The 23,658-nt window shown below is 39.7% G+C and overlaps 1 protein-coding gene across 1 annotated transcript; it reads right to left on the bottom strand.

The window, feature by feature from the left end:
- Positions 1-1,135: 1,135 nt before the first annotated feature.
- Positions 1,136-21,974, bottom strand: LOC113033770 (inositol polyphosphate-5-phosphatase A-like). The gene is made up of 16 exons (XM_026187859.2): positions 21,529-21,974; positions 13,721-13,762; positions 12,812-12,912; positions 12,446-12,533; positions 8,586-8,649; positions 7,942-8,045; positions 7,656-7,708; positions 6,352-6,471; positions 6,091-6,175; positions 5,896-5,991; positions 5,730-5,804; positions 5,359-5,432; positions 5,162-5,273; positions 4,074-4,142; positions 3,938-3,994; positions 1,136-2,767 (listed from the first exon to the last, which is right to left on the bottom strand). The coding sequence occupies exons 1-15, from the start codon at positions 21,586-21,588 to the stop codon at positions 3,950-3,952; spliced, it is 1,188 nt and encodes a 395-aa protein (XP_026043644.2). The 5' UTR covers positions 21,589-21,974; the 3' UTR covers positions 1,136-2,767; positions 3,938-3,949.
- Between the last annotated feature and the right edge of the window lie 1,684 nt (positions 21,975-23,658).

Genomic DNA, 23,658 nt, shown 5'->3' with positions numbered 1-23,658 from the left:
GGGCCAAAGCAAAGGCACAAAAGCTAAAGAAGGTCAAAGGTCAATTCTAGTGTGATTTACTAGTGTGGTGGGGCTTAATTGAAGACAATGACCTCTGCAACCCATTTCAACTTCAAATCAATACCAGCAGAGCAGCTTGGTCACCATTTAGGCTCAGTGACTTGAAGCTGGCTGTGGTTTATCCAGCTGACAGGATATAAGGTCTGATGACTGTGTCCGAACAAAAGCATGGGAACGCCGCTAAGACAATCACATTTTGCTTCAAAGAAAAGTCTGAAAAAAAGGTAGTTGTTCTTGCAAGTGTTAAGAAAGATGTGTTTTGGTCTGGCACACAAGTTCAGACTCCATGTGTGGGTGAGAGAATTCCTTCTCTGACCACCAAATTTCATTTTTCAATTGGAGCTTGTTCGCTGCGTTGCTAACCAGTCCGACCAGCTCCTCTCACACCTCAGGGTGCCAGTACAAAATACCCAACTCCTACATGCTCAGCCTCACATCAGTCACGTACACGAACAGTCAAAAATGTGATTGTTCTTATCTGAGTGTCAAAGTGACAGAGGTGGCTCCAAGTCTTTTATTCTGAAAAACATATTTTGGTCTCTGCTGTTACTGATATTATCTGTTTTTTTTGTTTTGTTGTTGTTGTTGTTTATTCTGGACTTAAATCTGTATCTGAGTCCAACTGCTGCATCAACACAAAGTGAAAAAAGAAAGAATCCTGACTGTGATTCTCAGTCTGAAGCGCAGGTTTAATATTTCCTCAGTTTTAGCTGTCATTTTGCTCTTCTGACCCAAAGTAACCACAGTTTTTTTACAGGAACTAAATGCAATAACACACGCAGACACTAATGTAAAGCTTGTGTTACTTCGATAGGCTAAATTTGACATGATCTGACATTTTTTTAATGTGATCAACACAAAAGTATATATATACAAATATAAGTGAGAATATAGTTTACTTATAATATTTTTATAAGTCATTAAAGTCATAAAAAAAAGTAACTTGGTATACAGATAAGACAATAGATACCCTGTCAGGGTTAACTGCTCTCAGGAAATGAGGTCATTTACATAGTTTACAGCCTTTGCTTTCCCATAAGAGGCGTGACTTGATTGTAAACACAAAAAACAAAAGTGCAACAAAGGGTGATACTTTATTTACAAAAATGAAATATCACAAATGTAGTGTTTATAACCAGCTCCACTCCTGTGACAAAGCATTTATCACAAACAGACATTTGCGTTACTCTTTCTCGTTGCGATGAGGCTACAGTCACACTTTACAAACATCATGCCAAAGTTCTGAATCTGGGCATCAAAAAAGCATGAATATAGGAAAATGCTCTCCCATAAAACACCCAAAAAGCAACAAACACACTTTAAACAGAATCCATTAGTCAAAATTGTCAAAGCCTTGTTAACTCACACATGATATTACTACACTGGTACTGCAGTAAGAGACAAGGATCAAAGATAAATGCAATAATTCAAAAGCAAACAGCGCCCCCTCTGTTGAGTGTGGGTACACAGGTGTGATTATGCACAGGATTTTTTTTTTTTTTTTTAATTCAATTTATTTGATGCCAGGTAATCAAAACAGACGTTCTTCTTAACTACAGCTGTAGGTAAACACTACAGCATAACTACAGCGTGATTCTTTTTGGCAATGAAATACAGCTGACGCCGACCGCAGCAGGGTGAAGTCTGACCAGACATCCTGCATAGTAAACTGGAGGAGGACAGCTCAAATTAATCGGAGAAGAAATGCAAAGTCAAGGTAATAAAGCACTTGGTATAATGTGTATAATACAGCTCGGGAAATAAGAGAGATACACAAGTTCATTTTGGATGCTGCGGTAATCCATTCAGCTCTCACCACTGCTGCTAAAATGTTACCGGCCTTTTTTTCTTTTGCCTGTCTACTTTCATTTCATCATAACACCACTATTAAAAACCCAATCTGTCATGGCTGGAGCTGATGTGTATGAAGTAGCAACGTGTATGAAAAAAGGAAGGAAATCTGTCACAAATCCTGTTTTATCAGCGGAGATCATCCACACATGACACCTGGAAGCAAAGACAGCTGTGCTTCCCTCGTCATTTAAAAAATGCTATGGTGATGGCAAAGCAAAGATGCATGTACTAAATAGAGCATAAAAAAAACTAACTAAAAGCGTGCACACATGGCCACGAGGGTTTGATATTTCCCTTTTCAAGACACCACTACTACACAAAGTGTGGTTCATCATATACCCAGTACTCTCCTGAATCTTTTGTTAATTGTTGCTTAAGTTGGGTGTTTTAGAATATTTAAAAATGCCTTTAGTTAGGGCCAGTAAGAAATGAGTAAATTGACATTCATACAAAGTTTGGTTATTTTCGACACTGCCTGTAAAATGGACGGCATTGAAAAAACATGAAATACAATCAATTGAGCTAAAAATGATTTTTAAAATTCTTGATGTGTCTCATGAATGTGCAGCTGCAGGTAGGATTTGCAGGATTATCCCTGGTGACTCCGAGGTTTCGGGTAGAGGGGACTTATAAAAAATCTCAGAGGAAGCGGTGAATAGGAACAACTCTCAAAAACTCTTGACACGTCTTGATAAATCTGGGTTACATGATACAAGAGCTGTGGTCAGCAGTGTGTGGCAGGGAGCTTAGCTGAGGCTGAGTGAAACGCCGGCTTATTTTTGGTGGCTGATGGGACGGTTGTAGTGGAGAACAATCACACTGATCAGCCTCTGAGGATGCTGTGGTTACAGACCTGCAGCAGACAGAAACACACTTTGTAAATGAGCACTGAAAACCCTTTCTAATTGTTGTTCACACACACATTGTTGTGCACGCACACATTCACACAGCTAACACACTCTGGTGGCTACATCAGGGGCAACTCGGGGTTTAGCATCTCGGCCAAGGATACTTCAGCATGTGGACTGGAGGAGTCGGGGATCAATCTACCGACCAGCAGACGACCTGCTCCACCACCAGATCTTCAGCTACTGTTTAACCAGTGTGGATTACAGTGCAAATACAGGACACAGTGGGTTCAGACATCTAAATGCTATTGTAAGAAAATCAAGTCTAAATTAGCGTACATAAGACTGACTGTCCTGCAAAAGCCATTTCTCAGGTCAATGAGGTAAAATTAACTATGATTTTTAGTATCATTTGAAATGTAAACGGTTACATAAAAAGCACACCTTGCAAGAGCTAAAATGTAGCCTCAAAGTACTAGCGGTAGGCTAAACCTTTCATATGCTTTGAAATGTCAAAAACAAAAAAGGTGATGGTTGTAGCCTCTTCAAGCACTCCCATTGTGTGGATCTCATCATTTTGAAGCTTTCTGAAGAAGGACAATCATGAAAAGGCAGTACTTCCTTAAAAAAATAAATTGAAATGGCAGCAAAACAAAATCATGGCCATAAAAATGCCAATATACTGCCCCGCACAATGAATGTGTCTCCAGCCAGCCATCCATGTGGTAATTAATGAAAAGCAGGCCAGCATTACACCTAATGTGTAGCCACAGTGACAGCAAAGAGGATTCAATAGACATAGATCAGCGAGAGTGCAGATCGCCTGCACTCCAACTACGATGTGCACAAAGGATCTCTTATGTCCCGCACGCATTACTCTTAGTTCATATCCCGACTCCACTGGGCCAGTAGGGTTATGGCTCTCCAGGGACCAGAGAAAGATTACTGTGCTCACTCTCTCACACTGAATCCATTCACTGGAATTACCACATCGACTCAGCTGCACTTGCACATGCAGTACAGAACACACACACACACACACACACACACACACACACACACACACACACACACACACACACACACATGCAGTACAGAACACACACACACACACACACACACACACACACACACACACACACACACACACACACACTCTCAGTGAAACTTCTTACCATTTAGAAGTATCAGATGTGGTCATTTGTCTTCAGTGAGAAGGACAAGAACACAGGCTACAGAAGAAAAACAAAACACATCAGAGTCAGTCCACATGGCTGATGTGCACAACACACTGCTTATGTAATCTGTTACCTTATGATCTCCCATACAGACATTAGGACCCATTGTGTTGTAAACAACACTCTTCTCACCATCGTCTCTCTGAAAAGAAGAATGAACTTGAAGATCATTTATATGTAAACATAACGAACAGATTCTTCTTAAATTATATTAAGTTAAATGTTGAGTATCACATTTGTGTGGGCTGGATTATGTTCATAGTGGATTTACATCACATTACATATTAAGGGTTATACAGTATGTGTGCACGAATGTAAAACCGTGTCCAGGTAAATACTTTTTTAAATTGGCAGTGTGAGTGAAGTGTCGTGTAGTATTAAAAAAATTTGTGTGTCCTCTAACATCCTGTGTGCTGATTTATTTGTAAAAGTCTTAATTTTCTAGTAAAATCAGAAGAAAGTGACGTCCATGCTCTGCTTGCATGCTGTCCCAACGGTGTGTAAGACCAGCCAACATTTCTTTAGAACCAGAGCCCACTAACTTCAACTAACGACCATCTCCCACACAACACAGACTCCATCACAAACAAGACAAGAAAGAGAAGTATGCGAAGCCCGTTGTCTAATGACTTGTGATTGACAACTTCTTATGCAATGAAGATGTAGTTTTACACCAAAGTTAATCCTCAATTTCAAAATATGATCCAGAACAATCCCAAAAACTCAGGAGGACTTTTACAGACTTTGGCTCACAGACTTCTACAGGAAAAGAAGTCTTTTTGCAAACACAGGTATCACCATCTGTTAGCTAACATTAGCTTTCCTGCAAAAACAGACAAACTGCAAGCTACATATTGTAGCGAAACACTATCTTAAATAGATAATGCTAGCTAATTTTTTTAAACCCCTAGAACTGCTCTGGCTGATAAATTAACCCGTCACTATCAGCAAAGGTTTACGAACTAACCAGAGTCAGAGTCATGCAGCATAATTGGTTAACCTTAAAATGTTGCTAACTAATGCTACTGCTAAAACACATTGACTAGAAATGTTGGCTGGCTAGCTTGCCAAAGTGCTTCCTTAACACGTCATGCTAACTCACGTATTATATCAAATTGTGTTCTTGTCATCATGAAATGATGTGATTGTGCAAAGACTCACCCTGTGGATTAAATCTTGGGCTGTATGTGACATAAGGATGCGATCACACCAGGCAGGACAGCGAGTGTTCATGTACTGGGTTGGTTTAGCATGCTCTTCACTGTATGGGTAGCTGAGCACAAGACAAGAGGGGAACAAATTCTTAAAGCATGAAAAGTAAATGGCAGAAATTTGCAGCAAGTAGCAGAGTTACAGACCTTGGTGGAAACTTGATACCCTCTTCCCTAATAACATCATCGAAGGCTGCAACTTCTTTGTCATACTTCAAAAGCTGAGGGAAAGAAGCCACTATGGTTACAAATGACTACAAACGTCAACACATGAAAAACAAGCATGATGTGAGCGAGTGCAGATTTAACATGGGGGATAATTTGGGTTACTGCTACTAATGTTTCTCCCTTTTTGTGTTTACTGCGCTGTCATTTCTTTGAAGTATTCCTGCTGATGGAATCTAAAATCTAATCTAATCTAAAATCTCTGAAGACAGGTCAAACTAAGTTTCCCTTGAGTTTCTCAGTAGTGCAACTGATGATATCTTTATGGGTGAAAGGTGAGCTTGTGTTCTTACTGCTCTGCCATTGTCCTCTCTGAAAACCGCCTGATGCAGGTAGGCGAAAAGCTTCTCCTCAATTCGAAGCAGAACCTAGAGGTGAAAAGGAGGCAGAGAAAGTAACTTTTGAAGCAGATAATTCTGCCTTTTCTTTTTTTAAACGAGATTCTCTCGTTTCAATCACCTGGTGGTCGTTATCCTTTTCTTCATATATGATTCTCTGCACTTCGTTACTGCTGTCCTTCTTCACCATCTGCACATCGGCAGCAGTGGACAAATCCTGGTCAAAAAACACAAACGAGAGGGTTTATGTCAAAATTACAGACTGGTACATGATTGCAACACTTGAACTTTGTGGAAAATGAATGCTCTTGCATACCTGGACCAGACTAAGTGTATCCAGACGGAAGTTGAAATCTCCAAACACAAAGAAAGGCAGCACAGTTTGCCGACTGTCTGATATCCTGGAAAAATAAAAATACTACCTTAAGCCATAACACAGGGTTTTAATTCTTAATCCCAATGTACTTTGTATGTGTTGATTCTGTTAAAATGCTAATTCACTGGATAAGAGGAGCTACATGATAGCACATTTTGAATATTATGTTTTCATACAGTAGCGTGCAGCTGCTAGTCTCACCTGCTGATGACATATCTGAGAGCGTTATTGCGGTTGGCTGAGTAAATGGAAGGACTGGAGTTGCAGGCAATGAGGTTAGAGGCATCATGGAACAGGTGGACATTTACCAGGTCTAGACCTCTGTGAAAACACCCCCGACACACACAGGCAAAAGAAGGTGAGTTGTGGCAGATGGAGGGGAAAAAAACAGGAAACAATCCGATAACTCCAAAGCCTGACATCAGATAGGTGTGTATGTGAGTCTGTGTGTGAAATAACAGGTGTCTTTACAGGAGCTTTCTTATCAATGAGCACACTTGGGTTAATGTTCAGTCTACAAACAAGTGCAGTTCACTGGCTCCTTTTCTTAGGCTGTCACCAGAAAGCAATTAATGAGCATCTCACAAATGAGCTGTGTTGACTCACAGTATGATGCTGTGGTACATTCGATTTTGAGCTCCTGTTGTTCCAGTCCCAAGGTAACAACACAGCAGAGCAAATACTGACTACTACTATGAAATTAAAACCCTGCTCACCATCCTATAACATGCCGAGTCTAAGCTCCCAACAGAGCACCACATTAAATTAATTATTTATATTCTGTGAGTGTAACCAGTGAAGTAAAGAGGACATTTTTGTCAAAACAAAACCCAGAAGATATTAATAACTGGATGATAAGAAACCACAAGGTCATCGGAGCAGCTGAATGTGAGCCTCACTGTTTGTTTTATATCAGCTTTGATAGATCAAAGTAGGTTTTAAATGTCCTCTTAGATGTTTACTGAGTAAAATTTTATTTGCTTGTCTTCAAGGAACTACAATATTTGACCTTCAGTTTACTGAGGGATGCCGAAGCATGCTTTAAAAACAAGTATGACATAGTGGCTAACAGTTGCTTTAACTCCAGCAGTTATGGTTCCATATTGTAGGAGCTTAAACATACTGATACCAAATACTGTAAAAGATGGACAAAGCCAATGTGGACATACCAAATATGATTTAATAACATTTTTTTTAAATTATTATCAAAGGTTAGGTCCTATCAGTGAAATGTATACCCAGCCCTCTGATGTGATGTCTTATCTGAACATTGACCCATGGGACATTTTTTTATTTATTTAACTTTGACAGTCAGTCAAGGACTTTGGGCTCATAACAATCTTTTACGCTGCTTTTCCAATCTTTTAAAAACAGGCTACATATTTGTTCCCAAGGGTGTTTTTATTGTCAATGTATTTTTCCAAAAACGTCACCAAACAGCCACACATGAAAGTGTGTTCAACCCGGCTGGTGCATCACGGTGAAGGTGAGTGTTTGTTACGTACTGGTTGTGTATAATCCAGCGGGTCCTCATGAAACCCTTTCTGGACCACTTGAACTGCAACAGAGGAAAAACTGGAGTGAGTCACTAAACAGCAGTGAGCTGTGTCTTTAAAGGGCTAAATTGATAATTATTGATTCTTGCACATAATTTGTCTCATCACCCTGTCAGAGCAGGCAGACGGCCCCCCGAAAGCCCCAGTAGACTCATTTGTCCCAACATCTCCTTTGGCCCATGTTTGCCCCTCCCGACAGGCATACCCAGATGCACAGTCATGCATACATACTCACATCAGGCCAGAAATTCTTTGGGAATTTTTCTTTCTCCACGGTGGTGACCCTGTCCAGAGAGCCCATATACCTGTTCTTTTCCAGCACTGCTTTAAAATTCTTAACTGTGAGAGGCAGAGCCAAGGAGGTGACATGTAAAAGAGTGAGAAAACATGCAAACAGCAATCAATAAACTGGTGTTAACCTCATCAGAGGGGCATACATGATGAGCAAATCTATAAGCGGGCCATTAGACTGTGTTCGGCGAACAACAATCGTTTCGGGCCACGCAGCGAGTGGCAGCTTCGGGATGTTTATGGTCCTTCCATAAGCTTTTCTGAGGAGCTTTTTCACATCTAACGTGACTGGACTATGCAACAGCAAAATAGCCGCTCCACTTTAAATTCGAGTTCTTTGCAAATAGGAGACGTAGCCTTCAAACTGCCAGCACAGTTTGCCAGAGAAATGTCCAACAATTAAACACCGACAAGGATTTTGCAACAGCACAACCGACTGCACCAAAGGAGGGAGGATTCTATCAAAACAATGCATTGAGTAATAACCATTGGTGCGTTCCAACACGTTGTTTGGAAAATAAACTAAATTTAGCACAACATGATGAATGATGAAATAGGAAATCCATGTAAGCGTTGTGTTTTTTTTACCATGAAAGTCATACTGTTGTATATTTTTCAGTGCCTTGTGGATGAAGTACATGCTCCCCAAAGCCTGTGGATAGAAAAGATATAGCAGTTACAATCAGTTTTAGGTAAACCACTTCAAAAAAATCATAGTGAAACTGGACTTTTAATCGTTCTGCAGAGGCTTTTGGTTTCATTCATCCTCTTCAAAGAAAGCAAGAACACATGGTATGCTTTGTGCATTGGGAATGTATGACACAGTGCATTGTTACTCTCCAAAGAGATGGCAAACTTTAAGTAATAAAGTATTTCCAAGAGGACGTATAACTGCACAGCACATCCACGCGCTGCTTCTGAGACACGCACACTTCAGTACCCAATCATCCCTGACGTGGGGCTGACTATTTTTAATGTACTAACTGCCTGCTCCACTGATCTGATTAATCGCGGCCCGTGAAATCAATAAAGACAGAAAATTAAAACCATTTAAAAGGTATTAAGCAGTGAGCCCGCTGTCTGCCAACACCGCTGCTGCAAACTGGGAGCTGAAGAAAAATCAGCCGGCACTCAAGAGGGCTCAGGGCGTGACAGACCGCGGTGACAGACACCCCCCAAACACACACACACACAAATCCAGCCGCTACATGAGAAATTTCTCCCTGAAGAATTCATTTATCTTCAGTGCCAAAGTTGTCCACAATAAATAAAATTAGATATGTCTCCGTGTTTGTCTGCGAACTGCAGTTGGTGACCAACTTGTCTGAATGAAGATTTAAGCAATGAGTTATTTAACCGAGTCTGAAATTGTCCTTAACTTGTATAGCAGCTTGTAGACTCAGGAAGGAAGTCAGATCCCACTGAAGTTATGTTGGCACTTTTTTCACAAAATTGGGACATTAGAAATGTACTCTAACAATTCATAAAACACGAGATGGCCAACCCTTTTCGCTTTGTTTATGCTAGATTAGTAACAATGTTATATACTGTAAAGTATGTGCACACACGTCGGCGCACACAGAGGCACATTTCCCTCCTCGTTTTCCTCCACATACTCTGCCAAACACCTATCTTCATCAATCAGGTTTGTGCACAGTTTAATAAAAAAATATTGACTTACAAGTGATTTTTTATCAAAACACCATTTGTACTGGGAATTCATGCAAGTCTTCCCCCTCTGCTTCTGCAACCCCTCTGAAAAGAGAACCCACCACCCCTCCCCAAATTCTCTCATGGCCGTATAACTGATGATCGCAGCCAAGGGGAAACAAATTGAAAATCAATGCAGGTGGCACCGACGAAATGAGAATGAGGCATTAGGTGGGGTGGGGTGGCTGCAACCCTCCCAGGGCAAACAGCGGGGGGTGCAAACACTCAAGTGCAGAGGAAACTTAGTCCCGGCTGTCTTCTGCCCCCAACACACTTTATTTATTGTGTACAAATAGGCTGGGATCAATAGTTTTAATCTAGAGTTAAATGTATTGACTTTGGCCTGTCTCTACTCTCACCTGGCCATTGAGTTTCCCCTTTTTTACTTCACGCACCTTCAGTCTACAGATGCAGCCATTGACCCCTACTGTCAAATGTTCAGCGTGAGGGTATCACCTGGGAGGAGTGTGGGTTAATACTTTAAAAAACACTCTACTGTGCAAAAGTCTTGAGCTGACTGTCCTTTCTTTCCGTTTTGCTAAGAAAGTGGGAAAAAGGCACTGCGATTTATTGAAAAATGTGCAAACATGCATGGAAAAAACAGGTTGAACAATTCAAACAGCTTGAAAGTGAATATTTGGTGTGAGCGCCTCTATTCTTCAGTACAGCCTGAACTCTCTTAGACAAGCTTTCTTGTGTTTTTTTTTTTTTTTTAGGTAGTTTTCAGGAATAGTTTTTCAGGCTTCTTGAAGGACATTCAAAGCTCTTCTTTGGATGTTGGCTGCCTTTTGTTTTGCTCTCTGTCAAGATGATCTCACACTGCTTCAGTAATGCAGAAGCCCAAAATCTGTCCAATACCACTGGCCAAAATGCAGTTCCAGCCTCCCCCTGGTTTACAGATGCAGTAGACACTCACTGTCGTTCTTCTCTCCTGACCTCTGTACATACTGACATATCCATTTGAAGCAAGGTAAGGTCTTTACCTTACAATATATGGGCTTTGAGGCAACTCTTGTTGTGATTTAGAGCTATATAAATAACATTAAATGATTTGACTTTCAGATGCTGTTGATCTTCTGTATATAGATTTTTTGCCTGACTCTTCAGTTTCCTCTCTACAAAGTATGCCGAGACATGTTTTTGGCTCATAGCTTTTTCGGACTCAACTTGTTGATACAAAAATAGAAACAAATAGTAGGATTGCAACAGGCTGCTAGTAACAAAGTGCCTAAAGTTACAATTTAAAACTGGTTCTTTGCTAAGCTGTCCATAACACGGGCTTATCCCTTGAATTTCATGGCTTTTTAAAATCTTGAATGATTCATAGGCGAGTGTTAAGAAGCGTAACAAAAAACCAAAACAAAAACATTGCCCTGACTGGCCTGAAAATAAGCAAAAAAGCAGCCAGTGGTTAAAGAAAAACTTTAAAAGCTCGTCAGAAAACCTGGGGAACTATTGCTCAAACAACTTTTAAAAAATTACAAGAAAGTCTGGTTCCTCGAAAGTGAAATAAAAAAAATGAGGGGTGAGTCACAACTTTTGCACTTCCAGCTAGGGGCAAAATTTCTAGGAAACTAATACTGTTGAACCAGTTAAGAGCCACTGTGAACTTTAAGAAATCATTTTCATTACTTTCTAAGAAAGATATTAAAAACTTGTTTGTATTACATGAGGACAATAAAAACGAAGGTGCATACAGAAAACGTCTTTCATAAAAGGTGTGGACGATGAGGCTTAATCTGTGACTGAACAGCATTCCAGCGAAAGACCAAGGATTCAGCTCATGACATTAAGAAATGCCGGGAGCAGCATGAGATTTAACAGACCTGTCTTTAAGAGCACCTCCTCTCCCTGTGCTCATATTGCGCAACAGCTTTAGCGCTGTTTTGTGCTTCATCTTTGAGATCAATGTCACTTACACAAGGCTGTTGTTTTGCACATCTAACATTCTGCAGTGAACTGAAAACTGACTCCAGCTAGGAAGTACTACTATAGTATGTTCAGATTTCAGCAGATTTTATTTGCAATGTCCTGATCTTTAACATGATGATCAGAATAACAGTTAGACTCACAGAAAAGTCTGTTTGGGCAGTCTGTGGCAACCAGTGTTGGTCAAGTTACTTGAAAATAGTAATTAGTTAATAATGACTAAGTACTTGTCCAAGAAAGCAATCCTGTTACTTTACTGGTTACTTATTTTCAATAGTAATTAGTTACTTTATTACTTAGTTACTTTTAAAAAACATGACACACAACCTGAATATGTAATAACACAATAGACCTTTTCACCCTAATTCTATTTTTTCTGCATAATCCATCATGTAAAATTGAATCAAATGAAAAAGTCTCTTTTAAAGATTGTTTTAATCCTTTAATTTCATGCACATTGCATCAAGCAAAAATGCAATTATATGCAACTGTCTTTAACATTTAAACCTATTTTCTGCATATTGCAGCATAGACACTAAAATAATGTTTTGTGTTTACACTCACACTTTTAAATAGATGCCAGTAAAACACAGCAAAAAATAAATAAAATCAAAGATTGCAATGCAATCTGGAGTCAGTAAGCACGTTTTTTGTTTCACTGTGTTGCGTCACTCTCAGAAACTTCTGATTTTCCCCAGCAGAGTGCATTGAATGCATCCACTTATCATTGTGCATTAACATGTAAGAGAACTCCATCTAGTGGAAACACACAGCAACTACTCTGTATGAAACGTTTTTGTGTTTCTTACCGTGAAGCTATCTTCTACTTTGAACTGGTTGTCCACATAAATGCAAGACCTGTCAAAGTCTTTCATTTCTTCACTGGACTCGAGGGTCCTGGTAACAGCAGAGCAAAAAAGTATGATCACTGCACTGGAGGTTTCTTTGTATACAGATCTAACGAACTAAGAGTCTTCTGACTACAACTATACAACCATCAATTAATGTTATGTTTTTAAATAAAGATGTAATGACTTGACTGGTTCTCGCTTCTTGAATGACATCAAACCGTAGATGGTTTTCATTTTTTTGACACATTATAAGGAACTGTTTAATTGACAACAATGAATCAATGGAAATGGCGAAATGCATTATAATCAGCATATTAATCCTACCAGAAGAAGTTTTCTGCATGGCCCATGTTTAACATGTAGTCCTTTCCTCCAACCTCCTGGAAGTGCAGGGCAATGAACTGTGGCTTGTAGCTCTGGATAGTCTGTTATAAAGCAAAGCAAACAGTCTCAGTGCAACGTACATGCTTACACTAAAGAGCACTGAGGGGTGTAGAAGGTCAATAATGATTGTTACAGGATGAAGGCAACTGTCCTTTAGAGAAGGGCTGGTAATGCTATCAGTTTAAGTACTGGATTGCACCGATGACGCACATGCATGCACACGGCTGAGTTGTAGTTCCTTCCGTAAATCTATGTAACCACATCAGACTGACTTCATGAAACCATATGTCTCTCACATCTCTTACTGCCTATCCCTCTTCATCTGCTATACATCATCATCCTCACATGTCGCTGCTTGAAGGATGTAATTTCTTAACATAAAACCTCTTCGAAACATTAGCGTTTTCCACAGAATGTTCCTGCAAATGTTTCATAATATAATCCAGTTTAAAAAATTAAAGATTTCTCTCTAGGGAAGACTCTTAATTTGAAATACAAGATACACAAAGTATGTCCAATGTGTGGGCAATGCAAATCAATCAGCACATCTTAAATATTTGACCATTCAGTTTGTCTCGATTGGTCTTTTAATTGTGATTTTTGAATTTCAACACTACATCTATGAATGGAGGCCAGGTGAAGGTTTACTATTACTGACTATCGGTGTTAGTCCTTCTGCAGATATGTTATCAGTATTTACAACTGTATAATAGAACAGTGGACAGAACCAACACAGGTTTCGCTTCCTAGAAGTGGCCATACTCCCCACAAAAACCCCCCCAAAAACATGAAATATCACATTCTGAAATCTGTAATATTATTATTGCAACATGCAGAAGCTCAGCTTACCTTGTACAGTTGTTTTAACCATTCACTTTGAATTTCACCGACCTATGAAATGTAAAAACATACAAACAAACATATATATATATATATATAATTTGGGCTCAGATCAACACATTTTTTCAGTACATCTGGAAATCAGAATTTTTTTCATAGGTTTTTTATTTGTAGGTGTCAAAAATGGACAATATTTACTTTCCCGTTTTCATCATCTATGAGAACATGATGTCCCTATTTAAATTTCACAGATCGTGAGGCTAAAGGCAGCAGAGGTTAACCAATTTGCAGTGAAGAAGAAGAAACTCATAACACTGACAACACAATAGATATTTAATTCATGTTTTTTCCTTTTAAATGTTATTTTCTCCCTCACTTGCACAGATATAATCATATAACACTGCTATTGCAATGTCTCAATTATCACAGTGCCATGATAACAGTATTATTGTGGACAATTATGTATGTATGATATTATGATATTATTATGTAAGTATGATATCATCTGAAACAAATGTACAAAATATGTTCTCCTTCATTTCTGTCAAACAAAGCTGTATGAAACGTTTCCAGCTGTTAGTATCGTGGTTGCTAGGCAACCTGGGCAGCGCGACAGAGGCTAGACCGTCCCATTTCACAAGCCTACAAGCCTCGCACTTCCGGCCTCAGCGGTCTTTGAGTACGTATTTTATGCCTGTTTTATTTTCTCTTTTTAAATATTTTTATGACTTGTAATCTTATGTTCAGCACTTTGTGAATCTGTCTTGAAAGGTGCTGTATAAATAAAAATTTATTTATTTATTTATTTATTTACGCGGCCCTTGAGGACCGTTAAGGCTGCAGACCCTGAATTGGGATACAGCCTGTCGCTACCCGATCCGTACCAGAAACCCGATCGGTACCCCGCATGCGCAAATCTTACGTCACTTCCTCTCTTTGCCAACATTGCGACATTCAATATATTTGAATGATACGGTTAGCGCCCAGTTAGCACCTAGCATTTCTCAACAGCTCTGCCTCCTTTTCGACTACCGGGACATTTAAACAATGGATAATCCATATACAAACAAATTCATGCTTTTCTCCTCAACAGAGAGCATTCCCCGATTGAACAACAGCGCCGTAAAATAAGAAGAATGGCGCCTAATTACAGAGTTAATAATACAGACTTTGTAATGTGTCATGTAAAGATTCATGAGCCAGATGAAGTGTTTACTGACAATTGACAGTGATAGCGGTTAGAGCAGGGCGATATGGCCAAAAATATTTATCACGATATATATATGAAAATTTGCGATAACGATATAACTGACGATATAATTGATGGGAGACAAAATACAACTCCACAACATTACTAGCGCAAAAAGACAACCTTCCATTTATTTTCACTTAAACAAGAAGCTGGTTTTTATGTACATTAAAGCTTTATAAAAATGTAACAGTGCAAATGCAAATTCCTTGCTGAAAGTATAACCAAAAGGCATTTCCAGTAGAAATAGGCTGACATATCCTGAGCATAACCATGTATAATATCCACTGAAGTTAAAAAGAGGTGCTTTGCAACATTAAACTGCAGTGTGCAGTACATATTTTTCAGACCATAAGGTGCACGGGATTATAAGGAACATTAAGCAAATCAAAGCAGTCAGATAAATCAAACTTTATTCAACTCATTCTTCTTGCTTCCTCCACTTCTGTACCATTGATTCATTAATGTTGAATTCTTTGGCAGCTGCTCTATTCCCATGTTGTTGCAGTATAACTAACCTCGTATCGTGGATGGATCATCTCAGTTGTTATCCTGACTGAAGTTTGGTCCGTTTACAGCATCCTGCCATGCGATTGCATTTGTCTCTAACCATGAGGAACCTTCACGTTAACTTTTATAAGTGGAAAAGTGTTAGTGTTCGTCCTCCAGCTTCACTGTTTATGTTATGCTAACATAGCTGTGTCGCTACCGATCACGTAGCACATCATTATATACCAGCTAGCCCAACTTCAGTAACCCTACAAACGTCACTGCTGTTTAGTTTCCTGTCTTCATTTATGTTGGAAGTGATAGCAGAGCTGTACGTTTGAATTTTTTCAGAAATCTCTCAGTTAGAACATGCTATATCATGCTTAGGTAACTAGCGAAACTAGCGAGCTAACTTCCGCTAGCTTCCTGCTAACTTCTAACTCCGTTAAATGTAATAACTTTAGTTTTCATGGATGCCTGGAAGTTAAACTTTATAGTTACACCTGGTAAAGCAGCAATGCTGATTGTTTTATTAAAGATGAAAGAATTTAGACAGTTTTTAACTCTCAGTGATGCTGCAGTGTTGTTTGACCTGAAGCATACAGAGTTTAGGACCCAGATTACTCCCAGATTTAAGAGCATCTTAGTCCGACAAATATGACAATAACGACGGCCGCTTGCATGTTCTGCAAAAAATGTGCTTTGTTGTGTATCTGACGGACAAACACCAAACCAGTTCCACATCACGGAAGTTGCACCATTTTTACAAACCAATTCTGGTTCACCTGTTTCACTCAACAATCGGCCATGTGCGTATGAAAACAAAGGCACTGCGCATGCGCGTTTTACTCCCATTCTATCGCGATATTTCATTTTCCTATCGTTGCCTAACATTATACCGGTATTACCGTGAACGGTATAATATGGCCCAGCCCTAATAGCGGACATCATCATCATTATTCCAATCAATCCTCTCCACACAGACAAGCATAAACACACTCAACTATCACTAAATCAAATTTAACACACGTTTGTAATGACGCTAATTCAGTTTACAATAGGGTTCATTCGCTTGGTGAGCAGTATCCTCGTACACTGGGGAGTAAACTGCCATTAAACGAACAGAAGAAGAAAACCCCTGCACATGCGCGGTACGGATCGGGTAGACCCGATTTGTACGGTCCGCACAGTTTTTTTTTCGTTTTTGTCTACATTATACTGAAATGTTTCATTATTGGAAACATTTTAAGAGATACTTGTTATTCTTAACATCTTAACAGGTACTCTGACCCGTAACTATCGTAAAACGCTTCGACCGAAAGTAGACACCGTTCGCGCATGCGGGGTACCGATCGGGTTTCCGGTACGGATCGGGTAGTGACACAGTCGGGTTATTGTCTCCCCAGAAACATTTTGCAAGTGTTTTCTGAAGTTGCATTCCATTTGGCCTCTCAGGGCCACCGTATCATTCCCCTGCGTCATGACCCAATCTGGGCTGTCAGACAGATGGCCTCACATTTGACTGTAGAATACTTTTGCATACAGTAGAGTTCATTGCTCAATCACTGCAAGTCCCCCAACAACCTCTGGCTGCAAAAGAATCCCAAATCATCATCCCTCCACCGCCGTGCATGACAACTTGTATGAGGTCTTTGCTGATACGCTGTGTTTGGTTTTTGTCAAATGCGGAGCTGTGGATGGCGAAACATCTTCATTTTGGTCTGGTCTTTCTTAAGGACATTGGTTGAGAAATCTTGTGGTTTGATGAGGTGCAAATTTGCAAACCAAAGTTGTGCTGCCATGTTTTTGTCAGAGAGGTTTTCTCCTGGCAACACAAACAAACCGTACTTGTTCAGTCTTTTTTTAATTGTACTGTCATGAATTTTAACATTTAACATTCTAACTGAGGCTTGTAGAATCTGAAACCTAAGAATCTTAGGTTTTTATTTGCAATTTCATTGCATTTCATTTCAAGATCATGGCTGGTGTCTTTCTGTCTTTGTTAACATATGCCAGAACATCTTCTTTTATAAAGGTGCTCACACTTGCTGATGATCAGTTAATCAAGTTCATTTAGTTAGCAGCACCTGGCAGCTACTTCCCTACTTAATTGCTATGGAAGCAGTAAGGGTACACTTAATTTTAAATATACTGCTTTACATTTTGCAGTCAAGAAAATGTCACAGACTTCTGTTAGAATAAACTAATTATTTATTTTATACAATTATTTTTTCTTTATTTTACTGCTATGTATGACTCTAACAGGGCACTTGGTTCACAATAGTTTATATTTCATGTGCCAGATTAGTCGTACAGTCCATGGCCTGATCTATCTAGCATATAAGGTGTGTGTTATATGTTTTTTTTTAAACCCATTGACTTAATGTTGCAAATGCTCATTTCATCGTCCTATGAAAAAACAATTATGCCCGAAAGATTGCGATTATTGATCAAATATGATACTGAGTGAAAGAAAGAAAGATATATGGACAATCTCTCTAGGGGACAACAGAAGTCCCCTACAGAGAAATGTATGGAAACATGCACAGAGCTACAAGTGCAAATTGAAGTAAAAAAATAAGTGACTAGTAAATGTGACAGAAATGGTCAAATTCTTTTTAATGCTTAAGAGTTACATAACTTGCAGCTTCAAATATTCCACCTAATTCTTACATGGAGTCCATAAATGATGATCAAATGATGATGTATTTTTGCTCATTTATGCTGCCCAACAGAAGGGACATAAGGACAGAAGTAGAAACCTCAGATTAATGCAAAACAAAGAAAAGCTTCTGTATTTAAAATTGCACTGCCATATCAGCTAATGGATAATCAGCTCAAATGGAAGTCAGGAAGTCATCTCAAACTCTGAGCAGGTTAACATAAACATTAGGGATTTCCTGGAAACATTATCCTGTGCCATGTACAAGTACAGCTGCACCTGTTGCAGTCCAGCCAACATCAGCTTGTCATCTATGAAGGTCTGTGTCTTTTTTCATAGACAGTTGATATTCAGGTTTAATAGTAAAATGTTACTCAAAAAAGTCAGCAGATAAGCCTTATACACAGCTAAAGAAGCCAAACAGGTTCAGTGCTTCCAGGTTTAGAAAAGCAGGCAGATATTTTAGATGCTACATGTGAGGTGCTGTACCCTGACAATACTGATCCACCCATCTCATCAAATAAAATTCTGTTTTCATCCCATGATTTTGTTGTTGCTGTTTAAGGTCATGTTTTGTTAACTTGTATAGCTAGTAGCTGGTACTACCAGGTAAAACAGTTGTTTCTTTTGCCACAATCTTCAGTCTTGTAGTTCATCAATTGATACCAACTTTGATCATGTACTTTCTTACAGTGACACTACTGGATTTACAGCCCAGAGTAGGCGCAGAGTAATATGCAGTCTCCTGCAAGGCCATTTTTTTCCCTAGCACCTGAGAAATGACTTTGCATAGTGCATTTGCATGCCAGGGATAACAGCGACTCAGCCATTGTGACCGATAGGACTCCTCTCACGTCAGCCTTGCTCCAAACACTCTGTCCACCAGCTGTAATAGATTTGCATTTAGTTGACATACTTTTAATTTATACTTTCTATAGACGTGACAACGTTAAAAACTGGATGAGGCAAACTTACAACAACCAGTTGGACACTTTATTTTTTCTTTCTGACCAGAGCAATAAGCAAACTGTCAGACAGCAGGCATAGTAGAAATTAAACTCTTTTCTTTGTCTATTGTTGTAATCTGCACTGCAGCACTTGTGTGAAGCTGTGGTCTTTTTAAATGTGCTATAGAAATACATTTTGATTGATTGATTGATTGATTGATTGATTGATTGATTGATTGATTGATTGATTGATTGATTGATTGATTGATTGATTGATTGATTGATTGATTGATTGATTGATTGATTGATTGAATTAAACAGGCTGATTAAGTTGATTGGTCTTGTCACAGAGTGGTGACCACATCCCGTCCTATGTCAGCTGGGAATGACTGAAAATGAAGGCATTTGTTTTTATACAAGGGAAAATATATAAATAAGTATATATTTAGTCATTACACAAGCTCAGTAATAAACATGGTAGCCAAGATGGCAGTAAATATCGGTGAGAGTTTAATGTCTCATATGCTGAGCTGCTCTAACAGGACACTCAGCCAGCCCAGAACTGCAAAGGAAAAGGATTTACTCTGTCTTGTGCTGCAGGTCCTGCTCTCACCCAAAAGTTGGGTGAATAATTTAGGAATGTTTGTTTATAGAAATGAGAGGGCTTAACTTAAGTAAGTGGAAAAGTTCAAGTCCACCGCGGAAGATATTCATCTGTTTACATATCTCCCACAATGGGACCTGACATGTTTTCATTGGAGCAAGGTCTGGCAACCGGAAACGGGTCCTGAGCCAAATTTCCATGAGTCTAAGAGCTCTCCTCCCTGAAAGTTAAGCAAAGCCGAGGTAAAACAGAGAAAGAGCTGGAGCCCGTTGGGACAGTTAAATTACAGTTTAAATTATTTAATCTTGTGTTTAAAATGGTAGTTTTACTGTATGTTTTTGGACACATGCAAAAAAGTGAGACTGGGCTGTTACAGACTCATAGAGCTACCATGGCGCTCTAAATCTCCGCAGTTTTACAAGGCTGCTATAAACTGACTACTGAATACAAAACAAACACACTTTCCCAGTAGTGACATCATAAGCACTGATTTTACACCTGGGATTGATGAGAAATAGTATGGTTGCAATCTGAGAGGCAGCAACTTCATTACCCTCATAGAGGATCTGGAGGACTCCTGCAAAGGCACAGCTACCTTTGCAGACTGAGAGGATGCCAAGGATGTTAACTCAAATGAGTTAACATCCTTGGCAATAAATCAACTTCTGCACTAAATCTGTTATAAACTTTATGTAACCTGCAATCCTCTATTAAACCTTTGCTGACCTTAGTTTACTTTGGAATGAGTTATGCCCAACACTCAATGCAACTTGATGTTTTGTTCTGTGAATTATGCACTGCATTGTGTATGCATCTGTGTGTATGGAGATCATTAGGTTTGTACATGTGTGTGCACAGATGCTGAGCTGATCATTATCAAACAGCATCAAAAGTTTACAAAGTTTTCCAGCATGTAAATTGCACAGTATTGTGTTGGTGGTGGTGTTTTTGTTTTTTCTCGTTCACCTGTTTACACTGCACTCTTGTTGTTTATTTTATTTTTTATAGGAAAAGGGCAATTTGTTACTTCATGTCAACATGACGAGGGTTAAAGAGGTCTATTCACTATTTATTATCAGTATGAATGTATAATTGAATTGCAAGCATAACTGTAAACGAAAAAAAAAAACACTTCTGAATGACAACATTTATTTGACCTGTGTGTTGTTATTGTTCATGTCTGGGTGTTGCAGACAGGTTCAGAAGGATTTGGTAAACGGTAAAAGGACTGGTTCTTATAGGACTGGTAGATATAACTACTTTATCTGAGCACTCAAAGTAGCTTCCCTCATTAAGAAAAGCACGCTCTTTCTATCTAAAATTCACACCCCGATGGATGTATCGGAGAGCAAATTGAGGTTAGCGTCTTGCCAAGGATGCTTGGCATGCAGACTGGAATTGAACCACCAACTTTCACGATTTGTAGGTGACCTGCTCTACCACCTGAGGTGCAGCCACCCGTTCCAGTCTGGCACGTGACGCGTCCAACAGGTAGCTTGTCTAATTATGAGTCAACTTTGACTGTTTCCTTTTAATTAACAGTATCTGCTGCTGACAGCTGACAAGGAAACATTGCTTGGTAACTTGAAAGCGTCTCATTACGAGGCAAATGTACGTCAATTACCGAAAAGCCCCAACAACAAACAAAAAAAACATAAAGCACCAGAAGAGCTCAGCTCACTGCTTACATCCTTATACCTATGATGTAAGCTAGCAATGTAGCCGATTCAATATTTAAAAAACAAAAAAACTTGCCTCCTACCCTACACCCTCCTACCGGCTTACTTAAGCCTATTAGCGTTTATATAATCCTCTGACTGTACCTTAAGTATGGTGTGACTTTAATTGTGATGCCGTTCTACTTACATTGTCAAAGAGTGAGCCGACGTTTGCGGTGACAAGCAGCACACCGGTGAACGTTTCCATGTTAACGACGCGAGCAGTCCCGAGGAAACTCCGTAGTAGCAGCAGCAGCGTCGCCAGTGATGCTCATGCAGGCCTGCGATCAACTCTGCAGGAGCTTACCGAGGCTTATAATGTGTGTGAGTGTCTGAGAGAGAATCTGAGTCGCGACTAGCAGCTATCCCTCACGGACGCCTTCCCGCTTCTGGTCCAAATCGTTTGCTGATAGCGGGCTTCGGTGTCGCACGGTTAACGTACGCCTGCAGAGAGGCGCTCGTCTTCATCATCGTCGTGGAGTCAGGGAGCAGGTAACAAGTTTGTGTAACTGCCCGTTCAGACGTGTGGATTTCCGCCTCCTCGGGATTAATTGGACTAGTAGGTTCTTAAGGGCTTCTTAAGCTGCCTGGACTGGGCATCTGTTGCTGACAAACCCTCGGAGAGCCTTCTGAAAGCGGGCGGTGTTGCGTTATGAACTCCTGGCGCTCCGCCCATTTGCTCCGATCGCTGCTGGTTTGCTGTATTCAATAAAATACAATACAAGTTTATCAGTGATAAGCCAACCAGCACTCAATAATAAAATCACCTGGAGGTAATCTCACAGCATTTGAATGTCACAGAAACCTTTACATACATACATACATGACTTGCTGTACAAAACAGCTAGCTTTTACCGCAACCACTCCTGAACCACACTAAGCATTACATTATTACAACAATGCTTTGTGAGGTGTTATAACCTAACATGTAATTTATAGACCACATAAAGTTTTTGTTGTTGAAAAAAAAAAAGACCTGAAAGGATTTTAAACTCGCAAATCAGCGTACCACAGTCTCGTTGTCTAAAGACACAAAACAGGAAGTTAGTGATCTCCTCTCTGTGTAGCACTTCTTTTCACTTGGGGCAGGTTGCTTTTCTTCAGCGCACAATCAAATTATATAACAGGTACATCTTGCCTTAATCTCACTTCCCCTTAGCTGTATGATCAGTGATTATACCCTGCTGCTATCACCATTAACTACACTGTAATGTGCAGTCCTGTGCCAACAGATGCATGACTTCCACTTTAGTCATTTTTCTTTAGAAAACCCGCCTTCTCCAGTATCTTTTCATCACCACAGCAGCATAACAACATTTCCCCATCCTTAGTTTCCAGTGGAGCCAGAAGCTATAAAAGACTTATTTGGAGTCGATGGATGTGTGCCATGTGGCAGGGTTGGACTCTGGCACTCCGTAATGTTGTTAGTGAGCTACTCAACCAAGGCATGGGTTACACAATCGAAAGCCGCTGTCTGCTTCCTCTTTCTCCTCCTCCTCCAAGCACTGTGTGCTTTATTTACCCGCATCAACGAATCCACTTGAAGCTATGCAATCAAATGGTTTGGAAGGACGCCTCATTGAAAGGAGGAAGAAGTGGTTTATTGCAGCCATGGATTCTTGGATGAGGCAGTGCAGTATGAAAGTTTTCAGACCTTGTGGTTGTTGTTCATCTCTGTCTCACTTCCACAGTGCGTCTTTGTCCTGTCTTCCTCCCCTCATGGCAGATGGCTGTCCTCCCCTAAGCCTTGTCCTGCTAGAGGTTTCTTCCTGTTAAAAGGGGGATTTTCATTCCCACTGACACCAAGTTCTTCTTTTTAAGGGGGCACAATGTAAAGTGCTTTGAGGCGACTGTTGTGGTGATTTATAAATAAAACTGAACTGTCAAGTTTTCCACATTTTGTCAAGTTCCAATAATCTCAAATTCGATTCTGTCCTCCTGGTGCCAACCAGCATTTTACTGCACAGCTTCTGCTGCTCTTCTTCACAGGTATCTTTAACCTTTGCCCTTTTCAGTTCTCCATCCGTATGAAAGAGCTTGAATTCGTAAACAATGTAGCCACACATGTTCTAATGATTAGTTTCTACCCAAGCGATTAAAATGTAAACAATATAAACTTTATCATAAATAGCAATACTGCAATAAATTCTTATTCTTTAAAAAAGGGCAACCAAATGGTACGAGGAAGCAAATAGTCAACTATGAAAAATGAATTGAATATAAGGTCTCCATGTAGTTGGTAAGAATAACTGAATAATTAAATTATAGGTTGATTGGC

The sequence above is a fragment of the Astatotilapia calliptera genome, chromosome 12 (genome assembly GCF_964374335.1).
Source record: "Astatotilapia calliptera chromosome 12, fAstCal68.1, whole genome shotgun sequence".
Taxonomy (NCBI): domain Eukaryota; kingdom Metazoa; phylum Chordata; class Actinopteri; order Cichliformes; family Cichlidae; genus Astatotilapia; species Astatotilapia calliptera.
The sequence above is the reverse complement of the archived record's forward strand: the minus strand, read 5'-3'. Positions and strand labels throughout refer to the sequence as shown.